The sequence below is a fragment of the Saccostrea cucullata genome, unplaced genomic scaffold (assembly GCF_032062105.1).
Source record: "Saccostrea cucullata isolate Sc308-1 unplaced genomic scaffold, CSIRO_AGI_Scuc_v1 ctg925, whole genome shotgun sequence".
In the NCBI taxonomy this organism is placed as follows: domain Eukaryota; kingdom Metazoa; phylum Mollusca; class Bivalvia; order Ostreida; family Ostreidae; genus Saccostrea; species Saccostrea cuccullata.
The window spans coordinates 52,181-69,829 of NW_026940937.1; the positions used below are offsets into that span (position 1 = coordinate 52,181).

Consider the following 17,649-nt stretch of genomic DNA (forward strand, 5'->3'; position numbering starts at 1 on the left):
ATATATGAAATATATGAACAGCATTGTTCAAAGTCCAAAAAACAATACAAAATATGAAATAAACATCCTCCAAAACATCAGAGGTGGGTAAGGTGCCATGGAGGAGTATCCCCTGCTGACCAGTCACACCCGCTGTGTTCTCTTTGTCATGATCGGGAAATAACAGAAAAATCCGTCGTCAATTCAGTGTATAAATAATGGACTAACAATTAGTATGAAAAACGTCAGTCAGCACTTGACTCAATGATAAATTGTATTTAAGGAATGAATTTAATAGCTACCCATTTTATACGGTATAAACTGGGTTTAATTACTTTTATATACCGCGAAGCGGTTTATAAAAAAGCGTAAACTGTCAACCATGTTATCGTATGAAAACAATTCATTCCTTATAATTTACTTTTCATTCAATTGATGTAAGAAAAAAAGATGATTGTTCTCACAAAATGACTTCAATTTGTGCAAAATTTGAAAGTAACGTCAGGCGGATTGATACGTTTTTGACGCAAGTCATTGTGACGTAGGCAACCCATTTCATACGATTTAAATTAAAATTTTTATCCAATCAAATACAGCGTTACAACGAGAATTAAATTATTTGCTGATAAGGTAATTGTATCGACCATAGAACTTACGAAATGATGACTTTAAACGAGACTGTTGATATTCTTGTTTCATTGACACCTGATCCCACCTCTGATGTTTTCGAGATCCGTGTTAGCTCTGCTCCTATTTGTATTGTTTTATGAACTTTAAGATTGAATACTGTTCGTTGTCTCCATATCGTCTTCATCAACTTGTTTGTCAATGATTTACGTCGTTTTAGAAATTGTTCATACGTAGAGCGTGCTCTTGCGTATCTAACCAACTGAGATATGTACACTCCGTATGCAGGTGATGATTGTATATTGCTGCATAAGTAAGGAAAGTTGACGATAGATAGTTTCACATTAAGGTACTTTTAGTAATTGAAAGACATGCTTAAGCATTTGTTCTAGCCAAAACTATTCCAAGGCAAGATCATCAATTTTAGTAAAGACAACATTTAATACAACATTCAATCAAATAGGCAATACATGTAGCTTGGTTTATTTATAAGAATGCTGACGAGTCATTTATTCAAATGATGTTTTCTTCAGGAATTTGACGAATTCTCGTTCGTTGACCAAACCGTCGCCATCTCGATCAGCAAAATCGATCATCTCCTGGAAAAGAACGGACTTTAAAATGTCTGTGTATGAAATACGGAAGAAAAAAACAGCACAACATGCCACTTACCTAGAAGGACGTGTAGACAACCAGCTCTTAGCATCTATTGCTAGAATCTTTAAGAATTTTTATTGAATCTATAACGTCGATGCTTTAAATATTCAAATTTTGACAGGTATAAAGCAAAAGTGTTATCAATGTAAATTAATTTTTTTTTAATTTACGTAAATCTAACGTTGACAGTATTTAGATTACTAGATTAATGTTTATTTTGTCATAGCCAGTGAGCAATATTGTAAGAGAGAGATATCCTTCATGAGTAATGTTCAACAGTCAGTATCCGAACGAACATTTCATCAAATTGAATTCATGACATAAAAATCGTAATTGAATGTTGATTGATAATTTCGGCAAGTGTTTTCATATCATATAGGAGTTCTTTCTGCTTTAAAGGAATATAAAACAGATAACCAAAATAGGAGCCAAAATTTTTGCCCATCGAAATTCCAACATTTGTTAGAAAACTTGGTCTCCGATGATGTCAATGAAGACATTGTAATCCTTTTAAAAGTACTTGTACAACCAGGTGATTTGAAGGAAGTAATTTTGCAGATGCCTAATTTCTAATCATTTGTTTAGGATATACATCCGTTTAAAAATCCTTTTGAATAATCCTCTTTATGACGAAATTGAAAACTTTGACAAATACGAGGGGTGATCAAAAAGTTTGCGAACTAATTGAATAACTTCCATAAAAAACAATATTTGCTTTCAATGTTGATTATATTTTAAATTAATCCTCCCCGATTTTAATGCACATCAACCACCGTTCTGCGCATGCGTGAATCACGTGATATTGGCGGTCACGTGACCCCCTCCGTAGCGTTCTGTCACAAAAGTTGAAAGAGTTTTCTGAATTTTATATTTCTTTTCATGTGAGTTAATTTTTACGACAAGAACAGTTCATTTGTCAGAAATGGTCATATCTCGGCAACAGAATGAGTGGACAAGAATATCCTTTCCAAAAATAAGCATGGCGACCATTAAAACACAAATCTTCTGTCTCGGGGGAGACCTTTATTCAAGGGGGATAGAGAAAGGGTGCCTCCTTTTTATCATATCTAATATGTTTAAAATCCAAAGTTAACGATATCTTAGGTATTTAATAATTATATTATTGTTCAAATATTTAACTATTTTTCAAAGTGTTAATTGGAGGTCTTTAATAGCAAATTGCTTAATTAAAAATACATATCTTTTCAAACTTGCTTTCACTGGGCAAGATGACAAGTATCATTTTTAACCATCTGCCTTCCTTCACTTAAACGATCAATTCAATCATGTATTGAATTTATAGGAACTCATTTATCTCAATAAACTGTGTACAAATTATTATATGATACTGCAGAGGGATTTCTAAGATATACAATAAATTGTACAGTCGTTTGTTGAACGAGTTCGACTGAGACAACCATTTTTCGTCACAAGTGATCTACATAGTGACGTCATTTTCACATTGTGACGTCACAAACAAGGAGAAAAACTTTATTCAGCATATGCTATTTATAGACATTGTGTATGGCTATTTGTAGATACAGAGATAGTTCGCGAACTTTTTGATCATCCCTCGTATTGTTTGAAAATAAACCCCGGTAATGCCTAGCTTATTAATTACTTGGAGTTCCTCTGCCATCGTTCCCGTAAAATAACCCAGTTCTGAAGCTGCCCATTTGAGATCTCCAGAATTAATTTTTCCATACCCGTCCAGGTCCAGCAATTGGAATGCTTTCTCTAGATCCTCTGTTTCGTCTTTCTGGGTCATTTTCTTCGTCATTATTGCAAGAAAATCTTTAAAATCTAACAAACCTGAAAGCAAAGAGTCGTATAACTGTAAATGAGAAATGTTTAGCTGTTATATCTGTTCGACAATATTTTCTTCTGTAAATTAATCATCTGATTATCCTGAAATTAGTTATCTTTACTTTATGATTAAAGATCATGATTAATTTGACCCCAAGAAACACATCTGAAAATTAATTGATCGATTGATTGATTGATTAATTGATTGATTGACAAGAGCTTGATACTCCAGTAGCAGATTTTTAGTACTTTTGACACGACTATGAGAGACTATTGATAGCTTAGACAACAGTTGAAAACAGTTAGTCTACCACCTTTTGTTAGTACAATGCAGCGAGAATTCTAAATCTAAATAAGGACCTGGGAGTGTTCGATTGGTCTGAAGTTGATGATTCTTACCTTTTCCTTCTTTATCTACTTCCTCTATAAGTGTCCGGATCTCTTTCTGTTTCGGCTCGAACCCAAGTGCTCGCAATGCAATCTATAATAAAATATACTACATTATCGATCATATTTCTATTAATATTCATGCATGTTAATTCCGGTTAACATAAAAAAGTAATGCTTCATATATATGTTTCTGCGTTGAGATAGATTTATCATGGTTTGAATTTTGAAATAAGTGAAAAAAAAATACAGCATTACGAGGGGTGATCAAAAAGTTCGCAAACTATCTCTATATTTACAAAACCACAATTCAGATCAGAATGAAATTTTGGTACACATAAGGTCATACACATGTTCTATAAATAGCATATGCAATAGCTCCGTGTTTATGACGTCACAAGGTAAAATGACGTCATAAGGTAGATCACTTGTGACAAAATACGGTTGACTCAGTCGTATTCGAGTTAACATAATTTGTACACGGTTAAGGAAGACAAAAGACTTGCCAGAAGTTTTGTCATTAATTGGATTGATTGTTTAAGTGAGGGAAGGGAGATGTTTAAAAAAAATGACGTTTGTTCTGTTGTCCAGTTAACGCAAGCTGGGAGAGGGACGTGCCCTTTGTTAAGCAATTTGATAACTTACAGTTAGAAAAATAGATGAATATCTTTACAATAATATAATTATCAAATTCCTAAAATATCGTTTACTTTAGACTTTAAACATATCAGATATGATAAAGTGAAGGCACCCATACTTTATCCTCATGAGATAAACGACTCTCAAAAGACAGAAGACTTGGGTTTTGGTGGTCACCATGCTCATTCTTCAAAAGGATATCATCATCCACCCATACGTTTGCCGAGATTATGCCATTTCTGACAAATGAACTGTTTAATTGCAAAAAATAACTTGCATGGTAAGAAATATAAGAGTCGGAAAAATCTTAAGCTTCTGTGACAGAACGCTAAGGAGCATGTCACGTGACCGCATATATCACGTGATCCGCGCATTGGCAAATGGTTTCATATGCTCATCAAAATCGGAGAAGACTACTTTGAAACATTTTTAACACTTTAACCGTATATCATTTCTTTTTCAGAAGTTATTAAATTAGTTTGCGAACTTCTGATCACCCCTCGTATTTTGGGTTTATAGACGTTTTCATGTTGTAAAATCCAAGAAATGACCAATGATGTTAAACCGTTAATAAACATTTCCTATCTCAGAAGGAGAACCTGATATTCCAAATATACATGAATTGTATACCGGGTAATTATACTAAATTCATGAAAACCGTGACCCATTGTCAGCTATGACGTCACCTTAAGATCCTGGGCATCTATCGTACCATCTCCTTTCTCTTCCCCGCCTCTACTGAAGATGTCAAAGGCCTCCCGAAGGTCAAGTTCTTGTTCTTCAGTCAGCTTTAGGTATGTTTTCTTAGTTATTTTAGAGTTCTTCTTACTAACAGAGGCCTAATTAAACAAACTTATATAGACTATTATAAATAATACTTTTCTATCTACAAAATTATTTGAATAACATGTATAACCTAATCAAGTTTGACTTAAAATATTGAAGAAATTAAAAAAAATTACTTACCATTGTTTTTGTAAATAACAACACTTTACATTCCGAGGTTTCAGTGTATTCAGTGAGCGATCACTATCATGCTTTTGTTAAAACTGTGGTTTTTCACACTTGGTGATCGTTAGCAAAAGAAGACTTTTTTTTCAATATTTCTCTATGTTCACAATGTTATACCTTTAAATTGCCTCATTATATTGTCCTTTAATTAATTTTCTTATTCTCTCTCTCTTTCTCTCTGCACGCGCCAATTACATACATTTTGGGAGTTCACAGACCAGATCCAAACTGATACGTCCTTTTTCTATTAAGTTTTGAATTTATACATAAATAAAAACTAAGAGTCAAATTACGTCGATCTACTTTTTTTATTCAATGACATTTAGTGATTTTGTCATATCTTGTCATGCAGTTTAGAATTAAGCACCAAAATAAAGTTTTACATTATCGGAACACTTTAAACGTTATTGGTTGTCTTAAAATTAATATGGTTTGATTGCAGCTTCAGGGATTTTACGACATCACGTGTAAGTTTTCTTCATCATTTTAAGAAATTCGTGTTCGTTGACTTCGCCGTCACCATCTCGATCCGCCCCATCAATCATCTCCTAAAACAGAAAGATTCGCCCAGTCAAGCATTTCTTTAATCAAATGAAGCTTGTACATATTATTCCCCTCAGCCCCTTATTTTTTGTGAGCACAATACATGTACGTGTACCTCACCAAGATCCCCCAAGCCTATCAGCAATATACCCTCCTTTACATCCTACCTGTAATTCGTCCCTTAGCATTATCAGTATCAACAGTATACCATCCCAACCCCCGACCTGTACCCCCCCCCCCTCCCGCCATCAGCAATGCCCTCTCCTTCCCCCTACCTGTAGTTCGTCCTGCATCTTGTCGGGGTCGTACCCCAGTTCTATGGCCACGCGGTCCAGGTTTGCGCGGGAAATCCTACCGGTCCCGTCCTCGTCAAACAACCAGAAGGCTTTCTGTAAATCTTCTGTGTCGTCCTTCTCTGTCATCTTCTTCGTCATTAACGTCAGAAAATCATCGAAATCGAGGATACCTGGTAACGAGTGCACAAATCACAACAAATAGGTTCTTAGCGAATTAAATTGAAATAAAAACAAAAATCATTGATTTTGTTAAATGTTGCTTTTAAAAATCTTTGCTTTCGGAAAAGGGACAATTTCAACAAAAAGCAGAGATGTCATCTCGTCATCTCATTTATTTTTCATTAACAATTCAAGGAATACCTCGGTCGCAATGAAGCAGAAAAGTGTTCATGTACCTTATAAATCGGTTAGTCTTAAAAACATGTAAGAAGGAATTAAGTCATGTGAACTTCTTCACATCGCGTTCGCTCACCCGTTCCATCTGTATCTATTTCTGCCACTAACTTCTTCATCTCATCTTTCTTGGGTTCGAATCCAAGAGCGCGCAGGGCTATCTGAAATGTAGGATAAAAAGTTTTACATTGCAAAGAATGTGACAAATTACAGCAAATACTTTACTCCCTAATATAGTTATCTTGATAAAAGATATCAATTTTTTGGTTGTAAGCTTTGTTTTTAACTTGCCCTTGAATTCTGACCTTGAGTTCACTAGCATCTATTGTCCCTGACCCGTCGGCGTCGAACACATCAAACGCCTCCCTGAGATCCGCCTTCATTTCTTTAGTCAGCTCCAGGCGAGGACCGTTCTTCTTCTTGGCTTTCTTCTCCGCCTGATATAAAAATTTCGGATTTCTTTATTTGAATGAAACAAAAGATGGAATCTGTATATATGATTATATCTGTATTTAAAAATATATAGACATATTAAGTTTCCATACTGCGGAAACTTGAAGTTTCAGTACTGAAAATTTGCGAAACTTTATTACTAGTAAGCTTAAGTTTTCGCATAGTTTTAGTAGTGTTTCAGAACTCTTTTGATTTCTCATCAAGTGATGCAATTCATTCTATATATAAACTTTGATAATTTAATAATTTTTTGGTTTAGTAAACTGACAGAAATTTTTTTAAATTAATTTTTTCACTGTTTGAAAACATAAAACTTAAACTGATATACAGCAAACCAAATCAATATCTTCAGTTTCTCAGTATAATTATTTTTTTATGCTATAAAGAAAAAAAAAGAAATCAGATGGATCCAGTTTAATTTGTTTGACTCATTTAAATCACTCCTCCATTATAGCAGGTGCCCCTTGTCTATTGTCATATTGTCCGTGTACCTCCGTACACACTACTCTCCATGTCGCCCCGTGGATCTCTGACAAAGGAGCTCATTTCTTTAAACTAAGATCTTGCAGGTTTTAAAGTCCTCGGATATTTTGATATCATTATTATGCCCACATAAACACATCACTTTACAAATAGGTATATAACAAACAAATTTATATTGAAATGAAAAAAATCTCTTTTTTTGACACTATGACATCTATGTACCGATCAGTTCAATTTATGTTCGCTCAACAATAAATTCGGAATTTTTTTTTAAAATACACAGACAGTACTTTCTTTACGTTTTGTTACATAAAATAAATTTAATTATAATATGTACAACACCAGAAAATCCTTCTATTATGAATTATTTTTCATAAGTACTTCACTTTTATATTATAGGGAAAAAAGAAATTCTGTATAAATCCCTCACAAAACATTTGAAAAGACTCTTTGATTAATAAATATATCTGCAAGAATAAAATGTATAAATCCGACCCCTAGACTCGGTAATTTTTAATTATTCTCTCTGTAAATTAAACTCTGTTATGTTTACAAATAAAATCCAAGATTTTAACAAATATGAAAACTAAACTAAAACTTCACTTTGAACTAAGCCGAGTTTTTAAAACAAGCAAACAAAACAAATCAAAATCAAAGAACTAACAAAATTATCAATTAAACGATCCACGTTTTTAGATAATATGAAAGAAGTTTTTTAAAAGAAGTTCTCCCTCTGCTAAAAGATCTGTGGATCGAAAAGAAAAGAAAAACCTTCAGTGAAAACAAAAGAATTCCGGATCCTTACCATTGTTAGTTCGTGTCGTTGGTCATGCCTCCATAACTCTGGTAAAACAATGAAGTTTTTTTTTTGTCTTGTCAAAGTTAAATTCCGTATAAAGTGCACTGATGCGGTGCAGCGATCTTTGTGTTAGTTAAAATCCCACAGAAATGATTCGGATAATGAGAGGTTGGTTTAACTCAGACAAGAAGTTCATGATTTAATACACCAGAAAGCGATTGAATGGAAAATTATCAAACGTGTACGTGTTTTACTTGCGGTACTTAAAAATACCTGTATTAAAATAAAATAAATATAATGTTCTGTGAATCAATGTCTTTTATACATGTAAGAATAATTGTCTTCTTTTGTATAAAAAGGAAAAGGAATAATTATATCATGATTGAAATATATTTTACTTTTTCTTCTGCGGTGAAAGCTATTGATGAAAGTTTACACAAGAAATAGAAACGTTTAGGGCTCTAAATCTGCCGACACAAAATCCTGTGTCACCTTTGTCAATAATTAAGGCGCGATAGAATTCAATTCCGTCACTTACAATCCGAACTCAACTTGTAGGGTGATAATAGATCTACATATGGGGCCTGATAACATTCACTTTTAACCTGCATTTCATTTATTCTCGTATTGTATTTAATAAAGACCACGGAACTTCTGATTTCGAGAACACATGTTTTGCATATGTTAAGGGGAAAATGTCTTTCATAAAACAGTGGAGGATCTAGATTGTGTTATGTGGTGTAATTTTCTTTTCTTTTTTTAACTTACCAGAATTACTTTCATAATTTGAACTTAGGTGAACATGGTGAAGTAATTTTTTTCTCTTCATAGTGATTTTGTGGAGTTTTATTTTGGGAGGATTGAGGCCACTACCCCAACCCCTACCCCCACCCCACCCCTTCTTTCGCTTGGAATCTCTTCCTTTTCAGAAGTTGTTTTTAGCGTTTTAATGCCAGAATTAACAGCTGTGAGAATTTCTTATATCATGCTGATACCAAGTTATCAATATTTAAATAACATCAATTTTCACCACTTCGGATAAAATTTTTATCATAGAGAAAGAAAGATAACTCTGAAAATGAAAACACGTTCCATTAGATTAGCCAATTTTTACAACTGCAAAGTACATGTAGTACTATTAAATGCAATTTTTTTTTATCCATGAAGCTTTAAGAATTTAAAAAATCAGTTTAATTTGGTTATTCGAAAAAGCTAATGAAATGAAATTAAATAGATGCTATCTTTGAATTTTGATATATACCGAAATGATTTTTCAATTACACTACAGTACACGTATCAATGTAAAAAAAAGGAATGACTTATATCCTTTTATCCCCTCCACATAAGGTCTATGTTTTTATTGATATATAGCTCTGCAAAATTCAATACAACTCAAAATCCGGACTTTAGGTTAATGTTCGAGGGTTGCAAGAGACTTTACAATAATGAATCAAAGTACCTAAAGTACTGAAACGTGATTAGCAAACCTTAACGTGATATGTCATGCACTACCTTTCTCTTGAACTAATGGAGAAACTAACTCTCTAATATCGGCTCATACATTCACCTCTGTTTTTGATTCGCGTATGTCATATGTGATAAATACGAGAAATAGTGCGATTATTTTGATTCATTATCATTCAGTTTTTATGCTTATGTCTGAGTTTTGAGATAGATATTTACTAAAACAATCCAAAACTATTAATTTAATTAATTTGAAACAATCCTGCAAATAGAACGTTTTATACGTTATGTTAAAAATCTTGACTTGAGCCCATTGTAGAAGTGTATATGAGAGAGGAATGAACGACATCTCTGCCTGGGGTATTGGGAGAATCTTACATTACCCTGATAAAATCAGGATCACTTTTAGTGAATCAGTGTTGAGTACGTCACTGCACATGTTATTATCCAATGGGTAAAATACGACAATATTGGGTACTAAAGTGTTTTCTAATGTATTTTATCTAATTGTATCTATTTTTTAACATCTAGATTCCTCTAAACATGAATTGTCTTTAAAGGCACCTGCTACGATCCTTCCATCAATGTAACTATAATCATCATCGATGATAAATTTTATGTTCTTTCATCTACTTTACATGAACAATTTCTTTAGATAGCAATATAAACATTAAACAATCGTCATTCTTTGTTTAAAGAGTTATCTCTCTTTAATAAGAAACAGAAGGAACAACTAACCTGAAAGTATGTCATGACTTCTTTGGTCAAGCTGAATGAACAAAAGGCCCATGGATAACATCGCTCACCTGAGCACTTCGGCTCGGGTGAGCTAAAAGATGAAGATAACCAGTGTGATAGATCTAAAAGGAATTTATAAACAATTCAATTTAAATATGTGAAGGGCGCATAAAACACAGACTCTTGGAAATTCCACGGATTGGATCAGGAGCCTTGGAGGAATAAGCATCCCTAGTGAACACACATCCAGTGTATCGATCAAATAGACTGCGTATAATATAATCACAGCAGAAATATACATCATTTTATTTCTATAATCGTAATAACATCCATACACAACAATCTGTGTTTTCATTAGCATACTTCAAAAAAGGAGGGAAAAATCATTGTTATAACAGATACAAGTCATGTATTCTCAAAATTTCAGTCAACAACACAGAGGAAAAAAGTCAAAGAACACGATTCCATGATATGAATTACACAGGATGATAAACTGTATATCCATCGTCAACATCATTGTCAAAGATCAATAAGCAGTTGTATGACTTCCCATTAATTAAATAGTCAAGCGGTTAATGTAACAGTGACTGTATTTTTAAGAATCCAACTTTCCTAAAGATGAACATAGAGACTTTGTAAACTGTTTACTTCTCTGTCTTAGGAACAATCTTTTAAATAGTTTGAAAATGTAACTTTTCAGGTAGGCACTCTTTTGAATAGGTGCAGTCTGTCTATACCTTGCATTCACTAATAACTTAGCACGCTCTTATGTAGAGGTTTAAGTCTGTCTAGTTTTATTCATTGTTAACTTAGCACGTTCTTTTGTGGAAGTTAATTTTAGTCTGTCTAGTTTTTATTCACTGTTAACTAAGCACGCTCTTTTCTACAAGTTTAAGTCATTATAGTTTTTATTCACTGTTAACTAAGCACGCTCATTTGTAGAAGTTTAAGTCTGCCATGCTTGCTATCACTTTTAATCAAGCACGCTATTTTGTATAGAAGTTTAAGTTTTTCTAATTTGCTACCACTGTTAACTAAGCACGCTCTTTTGTAGAATTTTAAGTCTGTCTAGTTTTTATTCACTGTTAACTTAGCACACTCTTTTGTAGAATTTTAAGTCTGTCAAGTTTTAATTCACTGTTAACTTAGCACACTCTTTTGTAGAATTTTAAGTCTGTCAAGTTTTAATTCACTGTTAACTTAGCACACTCTTTTGTAGAATTTTAAGTCTGTCAAGTTTTAATTCACTGTTAACTTAGAACGCTCTAAGTCTGTTTAGTGTGAATTCACTGTTAACTAAGCACGCTCTTTTGTAGAAGTTTAAGTCTGTCATGCTCGCTATCACTTTTAATTAAGCACGCTATTTTGTATTGAAGTTTAAGTTTTCCTAATTTGCTATCACTGTTAACTAAGCACGCTCTTTTGTAGAATTTTAAGACTGTCTAGTTTGCATGCACTGTTAACTTAGCACGCTTTAAGTCTATTTAGTTTGTATTCACTGTTAACTAAGCACGCTCTTTTGTAGAAGTTTAAGTCTGTTTAGTGTGAATTCACTGTTAACTAAGCACGCTCTTTTGTAGAAGTTTAAGTCTGTCATGCTTGCTATTACTTTTAATTAAGCACACTATTTGGTATTGAAGTTTAAGTTTTTCTAGTTTGCTATCACTGTTAACTTAGCACGCTCTAAGTCTGTTTAGTTTGTATTCACTGTTTACTAAGCACGCTCTTTTGTAGAAGTTTAAGTCTGTCTAGTTTGCTATCACTATTAACTTAGCACGCTCTTTTGTAGAAGTTTAAGTCTGTCTAGTTTGCTATCACTGTTGCTGTATAGACTCCCCTCTGTTAAGGTCCTTTTCACTTTAGAACCATCTTTTCCTTTATCGATGCTCGGAAATCCGATTTGCTTTTCCGATGCGCTTCGTCTAACTATACGCTCTATTGATTTTCTCGGTGACCCATAAGAGAGGTCAACAATTGCGTCATCACTGAAGTCTGAATCTGACGAGTAGTCATAGTTTTCATTCGGGGTGTTTCCACCGGAAGTTACTAAACCTCCAGGGGAGTCCCGAAGGTCCGGAAGTGAAATAGAATTTCTTCTTTCCCTTTGTTTCGAGTCTACCTTTAACTTTTCCCTAGGTGTCGCTTTATTGCTCTTGATATCATTTGTTTTGATAGCAGGAAGTGAAGTCTCTACGTACGACTTATCTTTTGATCGCTTGTGTTTCTTTCTCCTGAGTTTTGGTGACGTCAAATAAAGATTCGGTGTTTCGTCATCAATATATGTTGATCTTGGTGTACTTTTTAGTAAATCTACATCCGTTACGGAATTTGCCTTAGAAGCATTCAGTCTGAGTGCAGCCTCGTTTTGAGGTGAGAACGCCGGTGGAAGCACGGTCATCTTTTTCTGACTTTCCATTGGTCGTTGCTCTTTCTGATACGTCCTTAGTAGATTATAATACTCTTTTCTTTCCTGTTTCTCTGCAATGTCGATAGGTCTCTGACCTGAAAAAAACTCTAATAAGTGAGCAACAATCATGTATATTAATTAATCCTTTAATTATATTTTCTAGTTATCTTTCCGCCTTGATGTGAAATATTTTGTTATAGTTATAACCAAGAACTTGTTATCGATGTCATATATTTACAAGACTTGCGTTTTAAGAATATTTAACTCTGCTTTCATTAATTCACGATAAGCTTAAGTGAAATACATCTAGATAGCAAACAGCGATCTTGGCCAGAGGCCATTGACACATTTCAAATCAGAGCGAACGTGATCCTCTAAAAACATCAGACGTGGGATCAGATACCTTAAAGGAGTAAGCATCACATATGGATCTGCAATACAAGCTCTACTCCTTTTAATGATCGGATAATCAGAAATATCAGTAAATAAATTAGTGTAAGAATTATAGCCCAACAATTTGCATGAAAAACGCCAGTCAATTTAATGATTTATTTATAGTGTGATGTGTTTGTTACATGTTATTGAAATAAATTCTTTGTTTTTTAATGAAATCGAAAGGAAAATGGAAGGTGAAAGTGCTTAATAAAGAATAGACCAAAAGATAAAACTACTCCTGCTTTATATATGATTAACGAAATTGTATCTATCCAGGCCTAAGAATTTCATTTTATTTCATCTATCCATTATAAAGCTATTCATCAATAAATAATTGAAAATTATCCTATTCTGCTCTGCAACGACACTTTAGTTAGGTCGAAGCAAGAAAAGTCGGGGATTAGAATTACCCAGGAAATCAAATAATTTACCAAGTATCAATAAAGTATGCTTTATACTTGAATTATTTAACTTATTTAAGGAGGCCGACTGTGGTTTCCATTGCGCAATATTTCGCGCATCATAGTAAAATGAAGCGTATTTACTGTTTTAAAGCAATTTTTTCACTTATTTAATAAAACTAAACAAAATTAAGAAATAACGGGTCGAAATTTTTTTTATAATTTTAAATAACTGATTAGAATGGCGTTGTAATAGTGTGTTGTTGACCTTAGATAACGCGACGCTCGTAAAGATGGACTAATAAAAAATGTTATATAAAAGAAAAGTAATAAACATATTCTCTTGAAATTCAAAACAGAGAAATTTTATATATAATCTCTCCGTCATATTTATAATTTTTTGTATAAATCCTTTGTATGCGTCATATTTTGTAGTACTCCATAAAAAAAAGGAAACTGGTTATTTTTTGGCATTTTTAAATGCCCCTTCTGGAAACAAGGCGGTAGAATTTTGTGGTTCGTACATATAATGTACAATATAATATAACTCATCATATATTATAGTTTGAGCAAAAAGTCTATTGTAGTATTTGTATAATTTGCTTTAAAGAGCGAAAATTGGCACTTTGAAGTTTCCTACATAATCCTATAGTAAATGTACCGGTCTGTATTTTGAGACAGTCCCTTAGAAATACCTGGGCGGTAGATTTTCCCCAAACTTTTCAGGTACACTACAGTTAATGTAAGTTATATATGGTATAAAAATGAATAGTTTTGCTATTGTAGTTTTCACACAATAAAACCCCAGTCGGCCCCCTTAACAATGGTTATATAGCTTACATAACTATTGAGGTCTTGTTCTTAAGAGGAAATATTGAGTTCTTGTTTTAACTAAGAGGAAATACTACTATAATATAATATCGGGGGCAAAATAGTACAAAATTAGGAGATTCTCCCCATAAACCGATCAATTATCAGATCTAGGTCATATAGACACTGCTCCAGATACACGGGTAGAAATACCATGTTATAATTAACATAGTTATTATTGACCGGTGCATATTCACCCAGGTTAATCTCATTTTCTTCGGATTAAGGTCAAAACTTCCCGTCTGTTAATGCCTTAATATAACCATGTCCATATAATAAATCTAATTTTAGACCTTGCTTGATATGAGTTAACCTAGTATTAAAGGGTCATTGAAGATGTAACTGGGAATAGATTGGGTTTATAGGTTTACTTACATGTATTAGTAATTCATTAAATGAAATAAAAGTAAAAGCGTTTGATATCATCGGAAATTGAAGGCAGTGCATGTTATCTGTTATATTTTCTAAGGATGTGTTCTCTATTATAAATTTTTAAATTAAGAGTAAATTATTCATTTTGCTATTACCAATTAATGTGTCTTCCCAATCACAAACTATACATTTCAATATTGTTTTGACAGCCATTTTGATTGTTGCTTACTGTACAAGACTTGAATAGGTGAATATTACAATATTTTCATTTACAAATGGAAACTTATTTCTCCATATACTAGTATTCTCCCTGCCAAACAGACAGAATTACCCATCAGAGTGAACATACAAAAACCATGATTAATGATTTTCTCCTTCACTAAGAGGTGTCCACTAGAATAAATATACAGAAACATTTGAATACCTCTAATAACAGGTGTCGGCTACAGTGAACCTATAAAGAGCCTCACCATCTTTAGTAACAAGTGCCACATCTTTAGTTACAGGTGCCGGTTAGAGTAAATCTATAAAGAGCCTGTATATCTTTAGTTACAGGTGCCGGTTAGAGTGAACCTTTAAAGAGCCTGTAGATCTTTAGTTACAGGTGCCGGTTAAAATGAACTTTTAAAGAGCTTGAACATCGTTAGTTACAGGTGCCAGCTAGAGTGAACCTTTAAAGAGCCTGAACACTTCCAGTTACAGGTGACCTCTAGAGTGAACCTTTAAATAACCTGTACATCTTTAGTAACCGGTGTCCCTACAGTGAACCTATAGAGAGCCTGTACACTTATAGTAAAAGGTGCCCGCTAGAGTGAACCTACCGTCTTTAGTAACAAGTTATCCTATCATAACAGTTGCGTTCTTGTAAACGGCGCATCCAGAGAATAACTAATACAATTACATTTTACATTATTCATTTATTTTGAAGATATCTTCTAGACTGAACCTACCGAAACTATTATACACCTCTAATAACAGGTGCCCGCTGGGATGGTCCAGAAGTCTCCTCGTAGTGCGCACGTCCTGTGACCTGACCGCGTGAGACAGGACAGAGTTACCATCAAAATCAAAGATTTCTATCCTGGTTGTGGGGTCACTGATTAAATACTCCGCGATCTCCTCCTTCCCCGCGATACAAGCGTGCATCAAGGCCGTGCGTCCGTGAGAGTCCTGTAAATTCAAATCCGGGTCTTTTTCAAAGATGGCGTCATATAACTGAAGAACTTCTTCTTGGTTGAAATTGACATAGCATAATTTCATAACGAGGCTCTGAAGATCGTGGCTGACGTCACGCCAATTGACGTCAAAGTTGTCATTTTCAACTATACTTTTGATCGCGTCAAAATCACTGGACTGTAGCGCTAGCTGTAGGGTTGCCTGTAACTTCATCCCGTGAGCTTCATCAGTGATGCGTGAAGTGTCTCTGAAAAAAAAGATGTTGCATTGATGATCGTTAACCCTTTCCTGAGAATAACATTTTAAATATTTGACGATGATTCCTTTATAAAACCGTAAAGTAAAAATTTATTTCAAATTTAAATAAGATTTTTTGGAAATTAAGTCCTGAGAGTTTGTTGTTTAACGTCCCTTTGAGCAATTTTCATTCCTACTGCCATGCCATCACTCGCCATAAGAGGGCTACATTTAACAAGATTAATTGATGCAAACCATCAAATCGGCCGAAGACACATATCATTTTAAAACATTTTATGGAATTTTTGCAAAAATAAATTCCAATAAAAAGGTCAAATTAAAACAAATATTACGTTACCGAGTATGTTGCATTTCATTTAAAGGTTGTTTCCTTTTTTTTATACTTTAAGGTCAGACGATACGTTCCTAAAATATCTGTTTTGTAAATTTTTGAAATATATGAAAAATATTCTAAATTTTAATTACATTCTGATTTCTAAACCAGTTTTTAATATAGTCATTAAAAAATTGAAACTCTAAAAGATCTAATTTTGGAAATTTAGTTTTTTCGGAAAAGGATTATATAAGAAACACTACCCTCTGCTATCTTGTCCAAAGTTTGGTAAGGTACCTCAACTTTTTGTGAGTAAACATATTTAAGTAGCAATATTTCAATGACAAATTTTGGAAAAAAAATTATAATATTGAGGATCGTATCATCTGTCCTTAATTTTCGATGCGAGCAAACAAAATTTATAAATGCATGCATGTGGGTAGTGTCATTTGAACCGAAATTATTAATGTATTCAAAACAAAATTAACTTCCTCTTAAAAAGTTATTTTAGACACAGTAATTTTTATCCGGAAACTCAACACTTTTCGCTTCTTTACCTTATGCATGCCCACCTTGGGGAACAGTTCATGCAGCAACTTTTTGCTAGAGGCTAGCTTTGAGAATCGAGTAGTTACTAGATTAATACAGACCTCCTTAAAGAGACGGTCCATGCATACTGAAAGTAGATAGTTCTACTAAACTGACAACCTAGGGGTAGTCCACCTTAAGGTGACTGTATTCTGAAGTAGATATACCACCTTCGAGTAATATGCTTTTTACATGTACATTCAGTCTCAAAGTCCATTATTAATTAAGTCGGGGTGGGGTCGCAAACGTGGACCTACAAAAATATCAAAGGTGAGATCGGGTGTCATAGAGAAGGATGTATTCCCTAAAGAGAAAATTCCGCAGAAAATGCAGTACTAGTTTGTTAAGAATTGCCCAACAATTAACATGAAAAACGTCAGTCAACATTTGAATAATGATTCACATGTATTTGATAAATCACTAGACAAATATAAGATATAAGTAAACAAATTTATTTTGCAAAACAGTATTTTAAAAACGTAATTTACTGTTAAGATTAATTCATTTTCTTTATTGCGTTCACAATCTCCTATGATGCTCCGCCTAGTGCGGCT

The 17,649-nt window shown here is 33.6% G+C and overlaps 2 protein-coding genes across 2 annotated transcripts; both read right to left on the minus strand.

Moving 5' to 3' along the window:
- Positions 1-1,056: 1,056 nt before the first annotated feature.
- Positions 1,057-8,902, minus strand: LOC134256692 (uncharacterized). The gene is made up of 10 exons (XM_062739373.1): positions 8,842-8,902; positions 8,080-8,195; positions 6,644-6,775; positions 6,418-6,499; positions 5,925-6,115; positions 5,616-5,654; positions 4,782-4,934; positions 3,469-3,550; positions 2,885-3,075; positions 1,057-1,205 (listed from the first exon to the last, which is right to left on the minus strand). The coding sequence occupies exons 1-10, from the start codon at positions 8,900-8,902 to the stop codon at positions 1,116-1,118; spliced, it is 1,137 nt and encodes a 378-aa protein (XP_062595357.1). The 3' UTR covers positions 1,057-1,115.
- Positions 8,903-11,588: 2,686 nt separating this feature from the next.
- LOC134256688 (uncharacterized) lies at positions 11,589-16,177 on the minus strand. The gene is made up of 2 exons (XM_062739371.1): positions 15,711-16,177; positions 11,589-12,777 (listed from the first exon to the last, which is right to left on the minus strand). The coding sequence occupies exons 1-2, from the start codon at positions 16,147-16,149 to the stop codon at positions 12,041-12,043; spliced, it is 1,176 nt and encodes a 391-aa protein (XP_062595355.1). The 5' UTR covers positions 16,150-16,177; the 3' UTR covers positions 11,589-12,040.
- Between the last annotated feature and the right edge of the window lie 1,472 nt (positions 16,178-17,649).

Coding starts and splice junctions, on each gene's coding strand:
- LOC134256688 (XM_062739371.1), bottom strand. CDS start 16,149: ATGAAGTTACAGGCAACCCTACAGCTAGCGCTACAGTCCAGTGATTTT. Junction 12,778..15,710: donor AGAGGTGTATAATAGTTTCG/GTAGGTTCAGTC, acceptor AGTTTTTTTCAG/GTCAGAGACCTATCGACATT.
- LOC134256692 (XM_062739373.1), bottom strand. CDS start 8,902: ATGAAGAGAAAAAAATTACTTCACCATGTTCACCTAAGTTCAAATTAT. Junction 5,655..5,924: donor AGATGCAGGACGAACTACAG/GTAGGGGGAAGG, acceptor TTTCTGTTTTAG/GAGATGATTGATGGGGCGGA. Junction 1,206..2,884: donor CGATGGCAGAGGAACTCCAA/GTAATTAATAAG, acceptor GTTCTTTTCCAG/GAGATGATCGATTTTGCTGA.